At 49.0% G+C, this 20,211-nt stretch overlaps 1 protein-coding gene across 1 annotated transcript in view; it reads left to right on the top strand.

Moving 5' to 3' along the window:
* The window catches only part of plxna4 (plexin A4), a 260,400-nt gene that overhangs the window by 206,126 nt on the left and 34,063 nt on the right, over nt 1-20,211 (top strand). The window contains 12 exon segments of the mRNA XM_048268791.1: nt 536-687; nt 2,020-2,137; nt 2,786-2,922; nt 4,280-4,474; nt 5,127-5,220; nt 7,576-7,809; nt 8,152-8,295; nt 9,350-9,584; nt 9,958-10,100; nt 11,500-11,768; nt 17,715-17,781; nt 20,055-20,201. Of these exon segments, the coding sequence (XP_048124748.1) occupies nt 536-687; nt 2,020-2,137; nt 2,786-2,922; nt 4,280-4,474; nt 5,127-5,220; nt 7,576-7,809; nt 8,152-8,295; nt 9,350-9,584; nt 9,958-10,100; nt 11,500-11,768; nt 17,715-17,781; nt 20,055-20,201 (1,935 nt within the window).

Here is a 20,211-nt window from a genome sequence, read left to right as displayed (position 1 = left end):
GCTGTTAAGTAGAATATACGTTATTATTTTTGGTGGCTCACCACAGCTGGGCTGGTTTGATGGGCGACTATCATCCAGGGGAGGTGGCAGGAGGCTGTGCGAGAGATTGGAGAGAGGAAAAAGAGAGGAAAAGAGGACTAGAAGCCTAATTAGCCCAGCAGTGTCTGTTAGCACTGTAGCTCCTGAGCCTCTCTGTGTGTCCCAGCAGCACAGGGAGGGTGTTGACATCGAGTCATCCCGTATCCCCCGGTGCTCCCACGACTCCACCCCACCCCACCCCATCCACCCCCGCTAATCTTCAGGATTGGTGTCATGTGGGGACGTCTGACAAACAGGGTTCACATCCTAAAAAAAAAGTGAATAGTTTCAAAGTTTTCCTGAAAAAAGGTATCGTCGACCAAAAAAAAACAAAACAAAAAAAACAACCCCGGAGAAATCCCTTCTCAGCAAGAGAGCACTTTTCACTTTTCAGCAGTGTTTTTTCCCCCACAATGCCCTTCTCCTCACATTTTCTTCCACTCTTTCTTTGGTGCAGTTCACGCCTGTGAGAGGACCTCGCGAGGGGGGAACCCTGGTCACCATCCGTGGCGAGAACCTGGGCCTTGAGTTTGAGGAGATCCAGGGGAACGTGAAGGTGGCAGACGTGGAGTGTCGCCCCGTGCGAGAGGGCTACATCCCCGCGGAGCAGTAAGTTGGGAAAAGGATTTTCAACAATACTCACGGCCTGAAGTAATTCTATTAAAGAGTACAACTGAAAAAAGAAGCCGTCTGCTTCATAGTTGCAAAAATGTATTTGATTACAGCACTCTCAGTCAAACGTAGCCTTGGCAATGACAATAGAGTGCATAGAGAAAATGCACTGAAGAGCTTTTGAATCTCACTCAGACTCTCAGTGAAAGAAATGCACTGTTTTCAAAAGAATGTTATTTACGTGTTATTCTGAAGCTTCTGTACACTTAATATTATATTGCCGCGAGAAATGCATGCAACTTTTATTGAATTTTGAGCTGCATAGTAGGATCAGAGGAGTTTTCTGTGCTTACTGGAGAGCTTAGGCCTGTTCTCATCCAGATGAAACTCTTCTCCTCACTCAGATTAGTCTGTTACACTGGATCAATGGGTCTCGTAACTGTCAACCGCAAATCCTTTTAAGAAAGTTTCTCTTTTTTTAATTTTGCGAAAGGACTGGTCCTGTTAGGATGTGTGTTTAGCTGAGATTTCGGGGAGACCATTCCGCTTGTTCAGGAAGTGAAAACTTCCCATCATTATTCATGCGACCTCAGTCAGTCTCCTGCCTCTCCTTACCACTCTCACAAAAATACTGCTGGCACATGTGGTTTTTTTTTTACTTTTCATTTTTTTTCCCCTACCACAGCTCCAAGTCTTTGTGATAAGCCTCTTAAAATATTGCCAGATAATTTGTATTTGACACCTTTCGGGAAATAAAGGGGGTGGATTAGAATTTGTCTTAACCTGTCAGGTTCCCCCTGCCCTCCGTTATGCATGTGTAATCACAGAGCGCCGAGCGTGCGAGAAGGAAGAGGAGGAGAATGCTAATTTGAAAATAATGATCGGAGTTCTGTTCATACACTCACTTTTGGGTCTGTGTGTGTGTGTGTGTGTGTGTGTGTGTGTGTGTGTGTGTGTGTGTGTGTGTGGGGGGGTTTGGAGCTTGCGTTGGGTATGAGCTGAGGGGCTGTTTTTGTGTCAGTTTCACATTAGAGATTCAAGCAAGGTTTCCCATGTGGAAGGCGCAGCACTGCCATTCCTACTCTCTCTTGTAGAAACACAACAGCATGAGAAATGAGAGCAAATGAGAAAAACAAGTCAATAGTCGGTGTACATTACACCTGACATGAGCTAATCTAATATTATCATCACTGATGCACGAGAGCATGAAATGTGTTTTCAATACATCGATCCAGTTGAGCTACAATGAGGATGCTTCTATGCCTATTTATTTATCTTTCCATGTGGTTTTGAGAGGATGCACATAAGATATGGCATGTGTTCTCGCAGGATTGTCTGTGAGATGGGCAAGGCAGAGAGGAGCCAGTTCGCCGGAGGTGTGCAGGTGTGCGTGGGCGAGTGCCGACCAGAGTTCATGACCAAAACCAGCAAGTTCTACTACTTTGTGGTGAGTTTGTCTGGAAAACCTCTTTAGCTGCTCTTTACCCAGCTCCACACACTCCACACATGCACACACACACCGGTCATCGCCGTGGGGATTTACTGCCACCTCGCTCATAAACACAACAGGACCTTGCTGCCCCCCCCAAACCCCCTCACCCCCTCACCCCCATACCCATCCCCTGACCTCCACTCAGCTCAGCCTCGTTTGTCAGCGACATCCCGTAATATACCCCCTCTCCACGGTCATAAAAAGGCAGCTTTTAACACCCGTCTGCAGTCATGTTTATATATGAGCTCTCGGCATGTATGCATAAATATATGGGCCATTTAATCACCAACTCTTGGCAGGTTTGTGCCACACTTGCTGAACTCACATGCTGTAATCATTTTCCAATCATGCTCTCATTTTATGCCTCGTTATCAATTTTATACATACATTAATGGCTTTTATTCCCACCGCATGGAGGATTGTAATTGGATTATGTGGTCTGCCGTGAGTGGCCATGGCGAGAGAAAGGGAGAAAACAATTACATGATGGAGAATTGGTTGGTGCAATGCCGAAATGGTCGGATATGGCTGCTGGCGTGATTTGTGATTTGTGATTTTACCAACATGTCTTATTGGTGGATTTAATCTTGAACACCCCCACAGGTGCCCAGACTGCTTCACATCACACCCAGCCGAGGGCCCGTTTCTGGGGGAACCATCGTAAACATCACAGGGAGCAACATGGATGCCGGTAGCAACGTGTCTATCACGTTCAAGGACCAGAAGTGCACCTACCATAGGTATCGTCAGAGAATGTCTAATAAGGGGAGAACCTTCACTCTCGGAAAACTTCCGGTTTCTGAACTGGTTGCAGTTCCTTCTGTGGTTCCACATGAGGGCGCTCGTCCACGAGTGCAGAATGCATGGAGGTCTATGGAGCTGTACCCCTCAAAATCCACTTTTCTCGGGATATAATTTTTTTTAAAGTAATTTGAATATTGTATTCGAAAGGGGAGGCAAAAGAAAAAATACACTTGGTGGAGTATTATATTTTTTAAAGTCACTTAATTGTTCTAAAAAGCCTTTCAAACGTGTCAATGACGTCACTCATTAGCACAATGCTAGCGTGTTATGGGCAACAACGACCCAAATTGTAAGAAATCAAAAGGACATAAGTACTTGTTCATTCAACTTTTGACCTATAACCCATGTTGAAGTTCTACAAACTACAATCAAATCTGAGATTTGTCAACGATAATCAGGTGAAAGAGACAAATTTAGCCGTCTAGCTCCATTGACTCCCATTCATTCTGCACTCATGGCGATCGCCCCCAGTGGAAATCTGGTGGAACTGCAACCAAAATTTGGTACAATGGGACTTAATACGGAGTGGCCAGGCTCTCCGTAGACGGGCTCTGGTATCGTCATGCTCTCTCAGCTGTGTCGCTTTAAGATGACATCACATCTGACAGAATCTGAAAAACCTGACAGGTCATTGATAGTGTCATCACATACTGACTAGGAGGAGGGAAAAATCGATATGGACATTAACACTTAAAACACTTTCTGATCCCTAATCGATAACATCAATAGCAATCACTGTGTACTCCAGCGAGGGTCACAATCATGACAGCCACTGATAAAAATGAAAGATGAATTCAGCCCTGTGCTGCTGAAGGGCTGTCAAGAGAGACCTCCCCTCCTACTGCACTTCCATTATGGACCACTCCTGCTATGACTGCTCTGTTCCTCTTCAGTACAGACAATGTGTAGGGATGGAATGGAATGGGATAGATGGTATTGTGCACATATTGCTTGCGTGTCCTCTATAGGAATGTGTGTCCTTTAGAGGATGAGGATTCATGTGCCTCTATAGGACACATTTACATTGATCTGTTTAGCAGACACTTATATCCAAAGGGCCGTGCAGGACAGATAGGCTATACATTTTTATCTGTGTGCTCATGGGAGTTGAGCTGATGACCTTGGTGCTGCAGGCATTGTGCTCCATTGGTTGAGCTGTGTGGACCAAATGAAAATGCTGTTGGTAGAGGGTCATATTGAATGAATAGTCAATGACTGGGGAGGGGGGTATGTAAAGAGTAGGAGCCCCTGTGTGCATAATGACTCAGTCCCACCGTGGTGGTTGTCCCACAGGAGGGCCGGGGTGTGGATCACCTGCAAGTCGCACGCCTCGCCCCACGGCGTGGGGAGCGTGACGGTGTCCGTGGGCATCGACAAGGCCCACCTCCAGATGGACCTGCGCGTGGACCACCTCCAGAAGGAGCTGCGCTTCGAGTACGTGGAGGACCCCACCATCACCAAGCTGGAGCCTGAGTGGAGCATCTTCAGGTAGAGTGGAGAGGGACAAGAGACGCATCTTCAGGTAGGGCGGGGGGGTGAGACGCATCTTCAGGTATAGTGGGGGGGGAGGGGTGAGAGACGCATCTTCAGGTAGGGCGGGGGTGAGAGATGCGTCTTGACGTAGGGTGGGGGGTGTGAGAGACGCATCTTCACGTGGGGGGGTGAGAGACGCATCTCCAGGTAGGGCGGGGGTGTGAGAGACGCATCTTCAGGTATAGTGGGGGGGGGGGAGGGGTGAGAGACGCATCTTCAGGTAGAGTGGAGAGGGACAAGAGACGCATCTTCCGTGGGGGGGGGGTGAGAGACGCATCTTCAGGTAGGGCGGGGGTGTGAGAGGCGCATCTTCCGTGTGGGCGGGGGGGGTGGTGAGAGTGGCATCATCTTCAGGTAGGGTGGTGTTAGTCAGGTGTTATTCAGGATGCCTCCTGCAAGCTTTCACAGCATCAAATCAACATGGAGTTTATGATCATGATTAGCTGTAAGGTTGTTTACAAAAACAGTTCTTTGTCACTTTCTATTAACACATTTGGAGTCTCAATTAACAGTGTGAATAGGGTGTGTTAAGGGCATGAGTGTGTGGCATTTCAGCAACCACTAAATAACTATTTTGAACTTCCTCCATGTTTCTGCTTGATCACAGTGGGAACACACCGGTAACAGTGACAGGAACCAACCTGGACATCATTCAGAGTCCTCTCATCAGAGCCAAGTACAAGAACCTAGAGACGGTTAATGTGAGTGAACAGCCTTCACACACACACACACACACACACACACACACACACACACACACACACATACAGTACACACACATCACACACACACACACACACCACACACACATCTCACACACATACACACACACACACAATCCTGGCACAGTCATTCAGCGGTCAATCAGACCTCTGTGAAGCCCCTCATTCTCCCAAGGGCTTTGGCTGGTCTGTGCACAGAGAGAGCTCTAGTAAATTACCCAGACTGGAGAGGGTCCTCCACAATAGGCACGACAGACACTGTGCAAGGCTGAGCAAAGAATGTGCCTGGTGGAAAGGAAGGACAAAAGAGAATGAGAGAAAGAGAGAGGAGAGGAGAGAGGGAGAGGAGAGAGAGCCAGGTTTTGCCAACTGTGACAACCATGACCTGTGCCCCCCACACACACACACACACACACACACACCTCCTTCTCTCTTTTTGTCCCAGTGGACCAAACATTTTTTATTTGAAAATAAAGTAGCGTTAGAAACTTTTGACACGGGCGCGGAGGGATCGCATTACGTCCCCGCAGAATGGGCCGATAATGCCAGGGGAGCGGACTCCTTTCCTCCGCGTGATTGAGAGGCCCCAGAGACAAAAGACAGTAATGTTATCTGCCTGTCGTATCGCCGGCTCCCGCTCATTCAGCATCTGTCCCCGTGATATGATTAGGGCCAGGGATACTGTTGCTGGAGGCATAGAGAAATTCACTTCAAACGGGCCCACACTAGCACCACCAGTCCCCCGGCTGAATACAATCATTGAAGGCACTCCAGTTTCTCATATCCTCCCGCAGTAATCCAATAGTTTCTAATCAGGTTGATTTGAAAGAAAAAAAATGTTTTGGGCTTTTTTTTTTTTTTTTTCGACTGAATTGAGTGTGAATAGTGTGGAGGGTGTCCAGTTTTACATGTCTTTCAGACAGTCCTCCCAGCAGTGCCACACATGCGGGAACACACACACACAATCACACACACACACACACACACACACACACACACAATCACACACACACACACACACACACACACATACACACACACACACACACACACACATACACACACACACACACCACCTGCACACTTGTAATGTGAGTATTGCATGGAATTCCACAGAGCCACAATCTCTCTGGGTTTATCCTGTGCTGATCCTATGTCTTTAATAGAAAAGAATTGTAAGGTCGATGGAAGTCCCCAAGACTATTTCCCCCTTTGAATAGCTCATGGCAGTGCTGTAAGTTCTATATAGTGTCTTTAAGAGATATATACCTTTTTCAGTGGGAGGTGTGGTGCAGAGACTCTTTATTTTCACAGAAAAGACAAAGGGCACAGCCACTGGCACTGGAGCAGGAAGTCTTCCTGTGGACCTGCAGCACAGTGGAGACGAGAAGAAAGGAGAGTCAGGGATGGAGATAGAGAGAGATAGAGCGAGAGTCAGAGATGGAGATAGAGAGAGATAGAGCGAGAGCCAGGGATGGAGATAGAGGGAGAGTCAGGGATGGAGATAGAGAGAGATAGAGGGAGAGTCAGGGATTGAGATAGAGAGAGATAGAGCGAGAGAGGGATGGAGTCTTTTTGGAGGGAAATGAAGGTCGGGCCAGTTATCAAACACTGAGTCACCAGCACGAACGCGGCGACGATCAAAGGCACATTATGCTGAGGGAGGACTTGCCGGCTGATTTATGCGGCCTTTGAGCGTGGCGCTTAGATGCGGCGGCTCCAAGTGCAGCCATTTTTGTCGGATTACGTTAAATCTGGCACCCGATTGAAATGTAAAACCTACATCACAATGGCTTTTGTAGTGGCAGCAGAGTGGAATACCTCCCCCTAACCCTGCTCTGAGATATTGTGTCCCAACATAGCATGATTAATGGCTATACCCATCAAATGACTGAAAAGTAGATACTGCATTTTTTTCTGTTGAAAAGACCAAGGTATTGCAGGTAGTTTTCATCGGTTCTGTGTAGGTCTTTAATTTTTCTCTTCAACATCTTTATACTTCACACTGTGATGCTACAGAGTGTACTATTATTATCATGCCTACATAACTATATGTATTTGTACATATTCTTATGTCTCATCTATGAAGTCCCACTTATGACCTAGCCTAATAGTATGCACCTTTAGCATCTTGTCTATAGAGTTGCAATCCCTCTTGTACATTGGCCTGTGTGTTTAGATGGGTTTAACATCATTCACATTCAAGCTCATAGATAGATGCACAGTTAGTCTAGGCCCTAGGGTAAGGCTGAATGAAAGAAACATTAAAGTGTCCCTGGCACCTGTATAAAGATGTTTGTGTGTGTGTGTGTGTGTGTGTGTCTCCTTCCGTAGACGTGCCAGGTGCTGAGCCCCACCACAATGCTGTGCCAGGCCCCTGAGCTGCCCGTCAGCCTGAGCCGCCAACAGGAGGAGCGGCCCGACGAGTTCGGCTTCATCCTGGACGACGTGCAGGCCGTGCGGGCGCTCAACAACACCAACTTTCTGTACTACCCCAACCCCGTGTTCGAGCCGCTCAGTCCGTCTGGCGTGCAGGAGCTCAAGCCCGGCTCGCCCATCATCCTGAAGGTACCGTCCACCCCCCAGGAGGAGACATGGTCACTCCCTTAATGGGGATGAATGTGGCTGTATGCATTCAAGTGAAGGCACTCAGCAGTAAAGCTAACTTACCGAGGGAATGTATGTGTCAGAAGATTTATATTCTCTGTTGCAACACAGAGCTTTATCCAAGCCCGCCACAGGGGAAGTGTGCATTTTGTTTGCAAGTCAACTTAGGATACTGCATATATTTATTGTTTACCTGTTTCCCTGCAGGGGCGCATTGTTGCAGTGATGAACAGTGTTTGCAGTTCTTACAGCTTACCAGAACGGATGATGTGTGATGTCTGATGTCTGACTGTTTTCCCACAGGGAAGGAACTTTCTGCCGCCCACCCCTGGCAACGGCAAGCTGAACTACACCGTGCTGATTGGAGAGACGCCGTGCTCTCTCACCGTGTCCGACACACAGCTGCTCTGCGAGTCCCCCAACCTGACGGGACGCCACAAAGTCCTGGTGAGTGTGTGTGTGTGTAAGAGAGACTGCACACTTTTGTGTGTGTGTGTGTGTGTGTGTGTGTGTGTGTGTGTGTGTGTCTGTGTCTGTGTCTGTGTCTGTGTCTGTGTGTGTGTGTGTGTGTGTGTGTGTGTGTGTCTGGGTGTCTGTGGCTGTCTGTGTCTGTGTCTGTGTCTGTGTCTGTGTCTGTGTCTGTGTCTGTGTCTGTGTGTGTGTGTGTGTGTGTGTGCGTCTGTGTGTGTGTGCGTCTGTGTGTGTGTGCGTCTGTGTGTGTGACAAAGGAAGAAAGAGAGCCATTGTGGTACAAGTGTGCCATGCCATCCAAAGTACACGGATCCTATGTCCTTTCCCTCTAGACTAATACGACCCAAAGACCAAAGAGAAAAAAAAAGGGTTTGTGGTTATTGTCCTCCCTTAACGGCAGACAGAGCAACAACAAATAAGTCTTGGACGAAGCGTATTAGCGTGGGCCAAACCTAATAAGGGCTCCATTTGCGGCTCTGCGTTAGAAAACTGGGCAGACAGCTTGCTTCCTGCTCTGCCACCTGCTCCGCTGATGGACAGGCAGCGCCGAAAATCCCCAGATCCATTACCATCAAATAGACCCAAACAGAATAGGGCCAATATGTCTCTTTCCCCGCATCACTGCTGTTTGATTTAATCATCCTCCGAGCGAGCGAGCCACGTGCTCATTTTGTGTCTCCCGCATATCCGCTCTATATCTCTCCACTCTTCCCTTTTTCATTTTCTCTTTTTTTTTCCCTCCACATCCCTCTTTCACAAAGGCACAAATTGGCTTAGTGTATATGTGTTTGGATTTATATATTAGAGTCAAATCTCGTTTCCTCACTGCCAGGGTGTCGGCGTGTCTCAAAGTCAGGAGGTAATATTTTGCAGGAGTACCGGTACATGTTCAGATCGCATCAAATAAGACGAGTCCGTGGAACTTGTCGGGAATTACACTCGTCCGGAACGCTGTCATGTGACACTACACCCAACAGACGCATTCTCCGTGTGGCGCCTGAGTCTTGTTCTTGTTTGTTTTCCATGTAAGGCTCGAGTGGGCGGTATCGATTTCTCTCCTGGCGTTGTCCACATCACCTCGGACAGTCCGCTGAGCAGTACGGCCATCATCAGCATCGCTGGGGCCGGAGGCCTCCTCATCCTCTTCATCGTCATGGTGCTGATTGCGTACAAGCGCAAGTCTCGCGAGAGTGACCTCACCCTCAAGCGCCTGCAGATGCAGATGGACAACCTGGAGTCTCGCGTGGCCCTCGAGTGTAAAGAAGGTGAGCCATTGGTGGACTTCAACTGAGAATGTAGATGGTGACCATGCAACACGTTATTATGAAGTTAATTAATGAAGCATTATTATTAGTATTGCTTAAAAGTTTGCAGCTGGTTTATAATGGGAAAATTACTTCATTTATGGTTATAGCATAATTAATTACGTATTAATAAATGAACAAACCATTTATAACTGTGTGTACAAATGCTTTACTGATGAGAATTAATGTAGCATTTACTAATAGTTTTTAAAAGCTTAACAAATGTTTCATAGTGTTATTATAAAGCATTACCCCAATTGCTTAATTGTTCTTCTCCTGTTTAAAAACGAAAGGCCATCATTTATTTTGTGCATTGTATTTTGTCTCCTCCCAGCCTTTGCCGAGCTGCAAACCGACATTCACGAGCTCACCAGTGACCTTGACGGTGTTGGAATTCCGTTCCTGGATTACCGAACCTACACCATGAGAGTCCTCTTCCCCGGCATTGAGGAGCACCCAGTCCTACGAGACCTCGAGGTTTGACCCCACACCCTCGGTCAAACATGACCCATTAATTGTAGTCCTTTTGTCTTCGGGGGACAACCAAAGGCAAACACCGAACACATCCATTTAACCTCAACCTTCAAAGGGCCTCGGAGAGAAAGAACAAACCATTAGCAGAAGTATTCACTAAGGAGAACTTTCTGCTCAACTGCCGCATTAGTCAACCCGGCAAAAGTCTTTATCAAAGATATGTATAAATACACACGCAGCAGGGTAGGGATTGAAATGAAAGCTGTCACCGCGCTGTTTGTGTTCACACTCAGTAAACAAAAGCCAGTGATTCTCATTAGGATTCCGCTTCGTCTCCAATCTCTCTCTCGCTCCTTCTCTCTTTCTCTCTCTCACTCTCCCTCTCTCCCTCTCTCCTCTCTCTTCTGTCTTTTAACATAATGAGCTGCTCTCCAAACTCACACTCACTTTCTCGTTAATAAAAGTAATGACATGTGACACAACGGCAGGAGAGAAAGTGTAGAGAGAGAGAAAGCGATATGAAGAGGAGGCAACAGCGAAGTGGGAGTTATTTATCCCGACTAATGGCGCTGATGGACAGTCCTAATTGAATATCCCGTCTTTCTCCTTGCCTCGTTTCGGCACGGCACGTCTCATGATGCCAAGCCGTGGCTCTCCCGCGTCTGATGAGATCCCGCCATAATAAGCCATATTAATTATGCGTTAATTGGAATAAACATCCCTCTCTCTGGAAAGTTTAAAGCAGCATCAGATCTAATGAAGGCAAAAGGCATCTGGGCTCTGGCACTGACTTGCTTAATGGTTATTGATGTGGCAAATTGTATGCAGTATCAGAGAGACTATGAGAAGCTTTTTAAAATCATCTTTAAAGTCTGCCTCGCACTTGTTCCTGTTCAAAGACACCAGCTTGGGTCTTGGTTGCAGTGCTTGATAGACCATTTTTTTAAAAAAGAGGAGGCCAAAGGCAAAGCTGCACTCACACAAGCTTTCATGCTTACATGCTGTCAAATGTTTACTGCAGAGGTCTCTCTACCCACTGCTGATGCAAATAATCCCCATTAGAACAACTGAATATAACAACAATATATGTTTTGATCTATTAAGGTCAGTAAAGGAGTGTCCATGTGAAGGGCCATTTGGTGCAGAGACTTGTTGTTGAACTAGTGATGGCAGATCAAAATGTCGGCATGATCCAACTACTGCACCTTCACACACATAAGATATATCAGAAGCTTGATCTAACTAATGTACTTTCACCACACATAACATGATGTTAATGAGGAACTTTTGTCAGTATTGTCATAGTGTAATATGTAGCAAGTATGCAACATATACCCCACCCCAGCAGATGGCGCTGTGAATTCTAGCCCTCTCCCTGTGTGTTTTGGCCCTGGGCCTTCAGGTTCCCGGCTACCGACAGGAGCAGGTGGAGAAGGGCCTGAAGGTGTTCGGGCAGCTGATCAACAACAAGGTGTTCCTGCTGAGCTTCATCCGCACGCTGGAGTCACAGCGCGGCTTCTCCATGCGCGACCGCGGCAACGTGGCCTCGCTCATCATGACCGTGCTGCAGAGCAAGCTGGAGTACGCCACTGACGTGCTCAAGCACCTGCTCTCCGACCTCATCGACAAGAACCTGGAGAGCAAGAACCACCCCAAGCTACTACTGCGCAGGTGAGGATGCACACACACAGAGACGCATGTACATATTCAGGTATACATTCAGTTTAATATGTATATATGTATGTATGTATATATGTATATGTCTGTATATGTATATGTACTGTATATGTATATTTATATATATGTATGTATATTCTTACCAGGTGCACTAAATACATAGTGTACACACCATAGAAATGGTACATCAACAGCAAATACATAGCCATCTGAAGTAGACTGATATATATGCAGACATATGCATATCATAGACACATCATTTGAAACAGACATCAAACACAGTATACACACACATACATACAAACATACATACATACACACTCATTCACACACTGACCGAGACACACTTTCTTTTGAAAGAAGTACAAAAAGGATTTCCAACCTCAGCTCTGTAGTGGCGTCCTTTGGGTTACTTGCGAACCTTGGCATGAATAATTGCATTAAGTGACATTGAAACGCACACATCCTCCTCTGGAACATGAAATGCTCTGCCACGCAGATGATTAAAATATAATTAGGATTAATTAGCAGCGAATCCAATTATAAGAGCAGTAAAAAGCCACCGAATGGCAGGGAATTCTGTAAAAAGCTTAATTCCCAGTGCAATCATCACGATCACATCTCTCTCTTTTTTCCTCGACTCCACGGCTGTTTTTATGACTTCTCCACATAAAAGGAGTGCTGCTTTTGAATGCCTGAACGCTGTCATGGTCTCGCCACACGTCTATATCAAGGCCCATATGTCTCTATGGAGTCCCCCGAGGTCCATACCTGTCCCATATAAACACATTAAGCAGCCAATCTCTGCCTGCCAGCCCTCTGGACAAACACATGCCTTGGGTGATATAGATGTGCGCCTCCCTGGTCCTCTGTGCCACTCTCATGATACATTAATGAAACATTAATTATGTCCCATAACGGCACCCATAGGATGCCCGCGCAGGCCATCAAACAAAGCTGACAGCTCGAAAGCACCTCACTTCACGGCAGCCGATTTTAATGACAGCCCCGATCATCAGAGAGTGATTAATTTGGCCTGTTCCAAAAACAGGTAAACAGGTAAGATTAATCACAGCCAGAGTACAGTGATGCAAACAAGAGCAAGATCTTGACTAGGACTCCATCAGATAGTGGGGGGGGGGGGGGGGGCGGTGGATGGGGTGGAGAAGGGAGGGAGGTAGGGGCAGGCAGAGGACATACACTCCCTGCCAAAGTCACCCTGTTCAGGGGGCACTTGAGGAGACGGCTGCTGCCAAGCACAGCCAGGGCTGCGGTCCCCGATGGCTCTCCTGTGATTGCTCCTTACTCAGGACTCGCTAACCTGCTTTTGATAATGAGCCACTCTGGCAATGCATGCAGGTCCCTTTGTAATTTAGCAAGAAGTGACCAAACAGCCCATCCTGCATCCCTCTTGAATCATCAGCCTTTTTAGAAACGGCATCCACCCTCCCAGCCAACTCGAAGGCGTAGTCTCCAATCACTCAGAATGTCCTCCTGACTGTCCTCCACCTCCAGAATTGGAGAACTGCTCCTCCAATATCCCAGTGTGCATCTGCGTGAAGCCTCTTGACCCTTGGTGACGTGCAGCATGCTCCACCACAAGGTGCCTGTCAGGGCAGCACTACCTGCCCAGCCCAGCCCAGCCCAGCCCAGCCCAGCCCAGCCCAGCCCACAGGCTGCCAGGGAGGCTTCATCTGTTGTCAAAAGGGATTCTCCCTCCTTCTCTTCATCTTCCCTTCCTCTCTTTCTCTCTCTCTTTCTCTCTCTCTCTCTTCCTCTCTCTCTCTCTCTCTCTCTCTCTCTCTCTCTCTCTCTCTCTCTCTCTTCCTCTCTTTCTCTCTCTCTCTTCTCTCTCTCTCTCTCTCTCTCTCTCTCTCTCTCTTTCTCTCTCTCTCTCTCTTCCTCTCTCTCTCTCTTTCTCTTTCTCATTCTCCCTGTGATTGTGATTGTGATTGCTAAATCAATGCTTCAAATGTATAAGCACACAATGTTGTTGGCAGCATCTCCCAACTAGTCCACCCTCCACACACACACACACACACACACACACACACACACACACACACACACACACACACACACACTCACTTTTCTTGGCATGGGAGGGATGGACGCTCGGGTGTTGGCGTTTTTCTCTGCCGCCCCCCATCTGTCTCATCTCAACCTGAGCTCTAACGCGCGAGCGGGCCCCGCTAACTAACGAGAGGCTTCCACAACCATCTGTCGCATTCCCGCGCTCTCTCTCCATCATCCTCCTCCTCCTCCTCCTCCTCCTCCTCTCTCTCTCTCTCTCTCTCCATTCTCACTTACTCATTCCCTTCCTCCCTCCTTCTCTCCTCTCCTCCTCTCGTCACACCAAAATAACCTCTCCCACGGCCCTCGTTCTTGAGGCACGGTGCATTAATAAGGATGATCGATCCTCCTTGTCCCTCTATTTTTTTAGTCTACGGCAGTTCTAGAGGCTTGTTAAAGCAGCACGTACACCCTTAAAGTGGCACCCAAATGCACACGCCGGCTTAAACCCTCATCAGTGTGCACACTAGCAGGTATGATTTGCTAAACGTGTGACACACACACACACACACACACACACACACACACACACACACACACAAGCCCTCACACGCCCAAACAGAAATACTCACATAAACACACACACTTAAACTCACAACAATAAAGATGTGTCTGTGATTATGCCTTGAGGATTATCTGTTGTGATGGTGGATGTGTGTGTGTGTGTGTGTGTGTGTGGGAGGGTGGGGGGGGGGGGGGTAAAGGGGGAGGGGGCACAGGGGTAACACAGTCGGTCTCCAGCACCGCGTCATACGGCCAATCTTCTCGGCGTGAGCCCGAGTGGGAAATTGAAATAATTTCTGACTTCACGCTGTGTCCCATAACACATATGATTTGAGGGGGAGTGGCTGGAGGGGGGTGCGCCAGTGTGTGCAGCTGCCTGTTTGCTTAAGAGAAGCACCCACACACACACACACACACACACACACACACACACACACACACACACACACACCCCCCACCAGCCCCACCTCCCCTTATTTTTCAGGGGGATTCAGCTCAGTGTCAGTGAACGTGCCAGCAGCGCAGGGAGCCTGCGAATCATCCACTCCTGCTCTCCCCTCGGCAGGCAAACATAACAGGGAGCGACAGACAAAGAGAAATACAGAGAGAGAGAGAGAGAGAAAGAAAAGAAGGAACGAAAATAATAAGACGGAGGGACACCAACACGTAGGCCTGGCACAGATATATGACCGAAAGCTTATCTGCAGCAAAACAGCGAAAGCCACAGAGGAGTACACATTAACGTTCATGAATGAATTAGCGCTACACATGTAATATTAATCATTGAACATGCTGCAGTGCTGGATGTCTCGCTGTTTTCATACCGAGCACTAGCTGCCGTGTGATTAACCACAGGGCTCGGTTACGAGAGGCTCTTAAAGGATGGCAGGAGAGTGTCTAGGTGGTGTCAGGGAGACGGTCGCCACGGCTTCGGTTGGGATGGAGGGGGCGCTGGCGGTAACGGGCGACGCAGCTGGTGCCCGAGATGAGGCGGAAGATTCATGGCGCCGTCTGGTTTATGGGCCGTGGCCCTGTTCGACATAGCGATGCCCCCAGCCCATATCTGCCGTGGCACAGTGCTCCACTTGGCATCGCATTCCTGTGGAAAACGGCGGGGTAGTCACGGGTAACGAAGCACCTATCGCTTAAAAAGCTCCCTCCCAGTGCGTTCACAGAGTTGGCCTGTTTTTTATATTCACAATCTCTTTTCCACTATCATATTCTCTTTTATCATTTCTGTCTCTTTGTTTCTCATTTTATCTGTCCATCTCTACCCCCCCCCCATTGTTCCCTCTCTCTCTCTCTCTCCCTCTCTCTCTCTTCTCTCTATGTTCTTCACTCTGTGTTGTACGCCAGTAGCTTTCTGGTGCCAGCACTAGCGCAATGCTACACTCCCTTGACGTCGCAGAATCACACAGCGTCCAGGAAACCTAGTTAACACTGAGAGTCGCGGTGTTGCACTGCAGAAATGTTTGTGTGCCTCGGTCGGTTGGTCGGGCCGGTCCCTGCTGTGGCTCAGAGGTCACGCGTGAACGCGGCAGCTAAGGCCCAGCCAGAGCGGGTAATTACAGCGGCCGGAAGACGCTACATACAGAACAGCAGCGCTACCGCTAACACACTTGCGTGAAAGTGAAAGACGAGGTGAAAACAATAAAAAAAGGGGGGAAATCCAGATATACTCCTCCCTCTATTCTTCTCTCTCTCTCATTCTCTTTCTTTTGCTCCCTCGCTTTCTCTGCAGGGACGCCCCCCCTCTCCCCCCCACCCGCTGTTCTTTTTTTCCTCTTTTCTTTTTAAGAACGTCGTCCCGCTGATGAAGAGAATAGATCGGCGAGCGTTTGGAAATCAGTCGGAGGTGTGCATGATTACAGGGGAGACGGGGCGACAGGAGGAGGATGGAGCGAAGGCGGAGTAGAGGCAGGCAGGCGGAGAGAGTGGGCTGTTGAGTAATGGCCGAGGGGTGTGTGCATGAGCGGGGAGCTTTGGAAGCAGAGGAACAGGGAAAGACATGAAAGGGAAGATGAAACGTGACCCCACTGACCTCTCTGGATGGGGACTTTCATTTTGGGTGGTGGCGGCGTATGAAAGTGTGGCGGTGGAACAAGAGGAAGTTAATCCCCGCCAGGTGTGCTGGTGCCAACTCTCGCACGGGAGGGAGGGAGGGAGGGGGGAGGGTTTGCCAGCTCATTGGCATGGATACCCCATAAACTCCCACCATGTGCACACCCGCCTCTCCACACACACAATTCTTCACCCCTCACCCTCTCCAGCCTCTGAATTGGGTGGGGGACGGGCAGGTGGCAGCTGAAACAGTGGGGCATCGGGACCACTCAGGCATCCCAAAACCACCCTACCACCCCCCCCTCTCTCCCCACCCAACACGTGTGCTGCACACAAGAGCCTAATCCTGAAATATTGATGCCCATTGCTACAGCTCACTGAGGGATGGAATCCTTGGCAGATTACCCACACTCCACTGAATTGCACCCCGCCCCCACAAACACACACACCCAAACTACACAACACACACTCCCACCTCCACAACCCCCCACACACACCCACCAACTTTGTGTATGAGGATATCCGATCTCCCCCTCTCCAATTTCACAGCCCCTCCCCTCCTGCTATTATCCCATAATAATCACATATGCATATCAGCCACGGAGACAGGCCCCCTGCTGCACGGCCCCTACTGTTGGGATGGCAGGGCGGGGTATGTGTGTGTGTGTGTGTGTGTGTGTGTGTGTGTGTGTGTGTGTGCGTGCCCCCCTGCCCATCCCATCCAGTGGCCTCCCATTGTAATGGGATCTGTTGTCTCGGTGTGAGTTAATAACGAGGCCAGTGTTATTACATGCTGTCTGAGGCCCGACTGACATCAATCCTCCAGGATCACATAAAGGCCTTTTAATTGGTTCGCCCGCATCAAAGCGGCGTAGATTATGTGCTCAGCCCCCGGGCAGGACAGGGGACGAGGGGCCGTGGTGCACAGATCAACCATCACAGCGCCGCATTCAGTCAGGCCGGGAGAGGTTCTCGCACAATTACGTTTCACTCGGTGTCACAACAAAAAACCCCCCCGCTTATTATGATCGCAATGGCGTCTGTATTTGGTAACGGCGCTAAGTGTTTGGTTACGAAAGTCATTTTCTGTTCACCTGAGGGCCGTTTAACATTAAAGCCTAGCGCTAACTAACCTCCAGTTGTGGTACTAAGCAGAGCCTTGAGGTGTTCCTCCATTAATAACAAAGTGACTTTGTATTGCATACATTGTATCTGTTGTAACAGTGATAATTTAGTTTTTTTTTTAATGGAGATAATGATGTGATCCTGATATAAAACCTTCTGTGTTTTGCTCCTTTGCAGGACTGAGTCTGTGGCGGAGAAGATGCTGACCAATTGGTTCACGTTCCTGCTGTACAAGTTCTTGAAGGTAAGAGGGACCTGCGAGGAGGCCGGGGGATGGTTCTGGGTCTTATCAGGCTGTGAGCAGGGGCTCAGTCAGTGCCACAGAGGGGCTGGAAGAGAGAGGTTGGCACTAGGAAGCCACTAACTGCTCTCCTGCCCACGAGAGGTGCTAAGGGAGAGGAGTGGGGTAGAGGAGAGCAAAGGCACTGATGCAGCACTGCGTCACTGTGTGGACGCGTGTGTGTGTGTGTGTGTGTGTGTGGTGTCGGGGGACAGGAGACTTGCTGACTCCTGTATCTTCAAAGGGCTATAATGAGCCAGCAGACTCCATCTCTGCTTCCCTCAAAATGCGTCTAATCACTTTAGCTATCAGCACGGGGGAGAGGAGTAATTCAGACTCTCTCTCTCTCTCTCTCTCTCTCTCTCTCTGTCTCTCTCTATCTCTCTGCTCACCCCTGCCTCCTCTGCGGTCTTTCTGTCCTCATCGCTTCACACTATTTTCCTTTCATGTCTACTCCGTCTGCTTAAATGGAGGTCATGTGGAGTTTAAACTGTGTGTGTGTGTGTGTGTGTGTGTGTGTGTGTGTGTGTGGTGTGTTTGTTTGCATGAGCATATTTGTTTGTGGCACTTACCTGTAGGTGTCCACATCTCCAGTGCTAGGCCTCTATGTCTACATGGGTATTGCCCTGCGCGGTGATGCGATTGTGACAATAGCACGCTGTTCAACAGCTCATGCGGCGTGCCGCCAGACAGCCCTCTTTGGCATTCACATCGTATCAAAACAGACTCATCAGCGGTGAGGCCACAGCCTGCTGCCTCTGGCTTTGTCCCTGGCTTGTCACGCGTCTGTATCTTCTTCTCCCAACCATCTGTGCTGGAAGGCCCGGGTCACTGGCCACAGTTTGGGCGGCCATTACGGCTCGAGAAGATGGAGGCCATGTTGGGGCGGGGACGGTGTCCCACTGCCCTCGCGTCCCTCATCGCTCAGACACAATCATGCCGAGGGGAGGGGAGGAGAGGAGGGGGCAGCAACAGCTCCGCTCAGACGGACCCCTAGAGGGTCATCAGGAGCTGCAGCTGCTACTTACTGACACACACACACACACACACACACACACACATACTCATAGACTCCAGTTTCAGAGACACCTGCTCTTCTCTCTCTCTCACTCTCTCTCTCTCGCTTCTCTCTCTCTCACACACACACATAAACACACTCACACACATGTACACACATGTACACACACACACACACACACATACTCATACACTTTAAATTAGGATGCACACCACACCAAGATTGGCCTGCATGCAGTGGTGATCCATCTCGGGGCTTTAATCAGGCCTCTGTAGGTGTACATTCCTAAGTGAGCTCCGGCTGACTGATAGCTCTCTCCTCCCTTCCACCTGTCGCTCTCCCTCCCTCCGCATCTCTCTCTCTCTCTCTCTCCCTCCCTCCGCATCTCTCTCTCTCTCTCCCTCCCTCTGCATCTCTCTCTCTCTCTCTCTCTCTCTCTCTCTCTCTTCCTCTCTGCACCTACCTGACGCACCACCTCTACCTCTCCTCTCCTCCTCCATTGCTCTCATCCTCTCTTCCTAGTCACAGGGTGTTGGTGGAGGCTGACAAACAGCAGCCTGTCATGCCAATGACACACCTCAGAGCTGAGTCCAGCTTAACGAATCCTCACGTTGGTCTCTTTACTGTCTGCGCCGTGGCGCAGTGACTCCTCCAAACTAATGAGTGATGGCACTGAGGAAAACAACTGAGTCTCCGCTTACTCTATCAGGAGAGACACAGTTATTTATTACCATGGCGTCCCCATCGCTGTCAATCAATCTCTTCCTTTGTTTTGGGGGGGGGGGGGCTTGGCTGAGATAAATGATGTTTTGGAGGTGACACAAACTGCAGTGAATTTCTCGCTGCTTTTTTATTGGTTGCGGTGGACTTGGGCCAGCGTGCTTTCAGTCAGCTTGCGCCAGCGCTGCTGTTTAGCACTCAGCCAAATATAGCAGGCAGCGGCGAGCGGCAGAGCGCCCGCTTCTCAAAGCTACCCGCATCCATGCCAGCCAGTTATGGGGATTGAGCGGCGAGCGGGGCCAGGTGAAAGTGCCCAAATGGTGCCCGCAGAGAGAGTCACTTCAGCCGCATGAGAACATCCATCTGAATGTAATTTCCATTTTCAACACACAGGCTCAGGGGAAAAAAAGAACCCATGCTTTTAGGCTAGGATCGTGATGGAGAGTGACTTTTTTTCTCTCTGTGTGTGTGTGTGTGTGTGTGTGTGTGTGTGTTTCAGGAGTGTGCCGGCGAGCCCCTCTTCTCCCTGTTCTGTGCCATCAAGCAGCAGATGGAGAAAGGCCCTATCGACTCCATCACGGGAGAGGCCCGCTACTCCCTCAGTGAGGACAAGCTCATCCGACAGCAGATCGACTACAAGACTCTGGTATGATCCA

The sequence above is a fragment of the Alosa alosa genome, chromosome 17 (assembly GCF_017589495.1).
Source record: "Alosa alosa isolate M-15738 ecotype Scorff River chromosome 17, AALO_Geno_1.1, whole genome shotgun sequence".
NCBI classification, from domain to species: Eukaryota; Metazoa; Chordata; class Actinopteri; order Clupeiformes; family Clupeidae; genus Alosa; species Alosa alosa.
The sequence above is the reverse complement of the archived record's forward strand: the minus strand, read 5'-3'. Positions and strand labels throughout refer to the sequence as shown.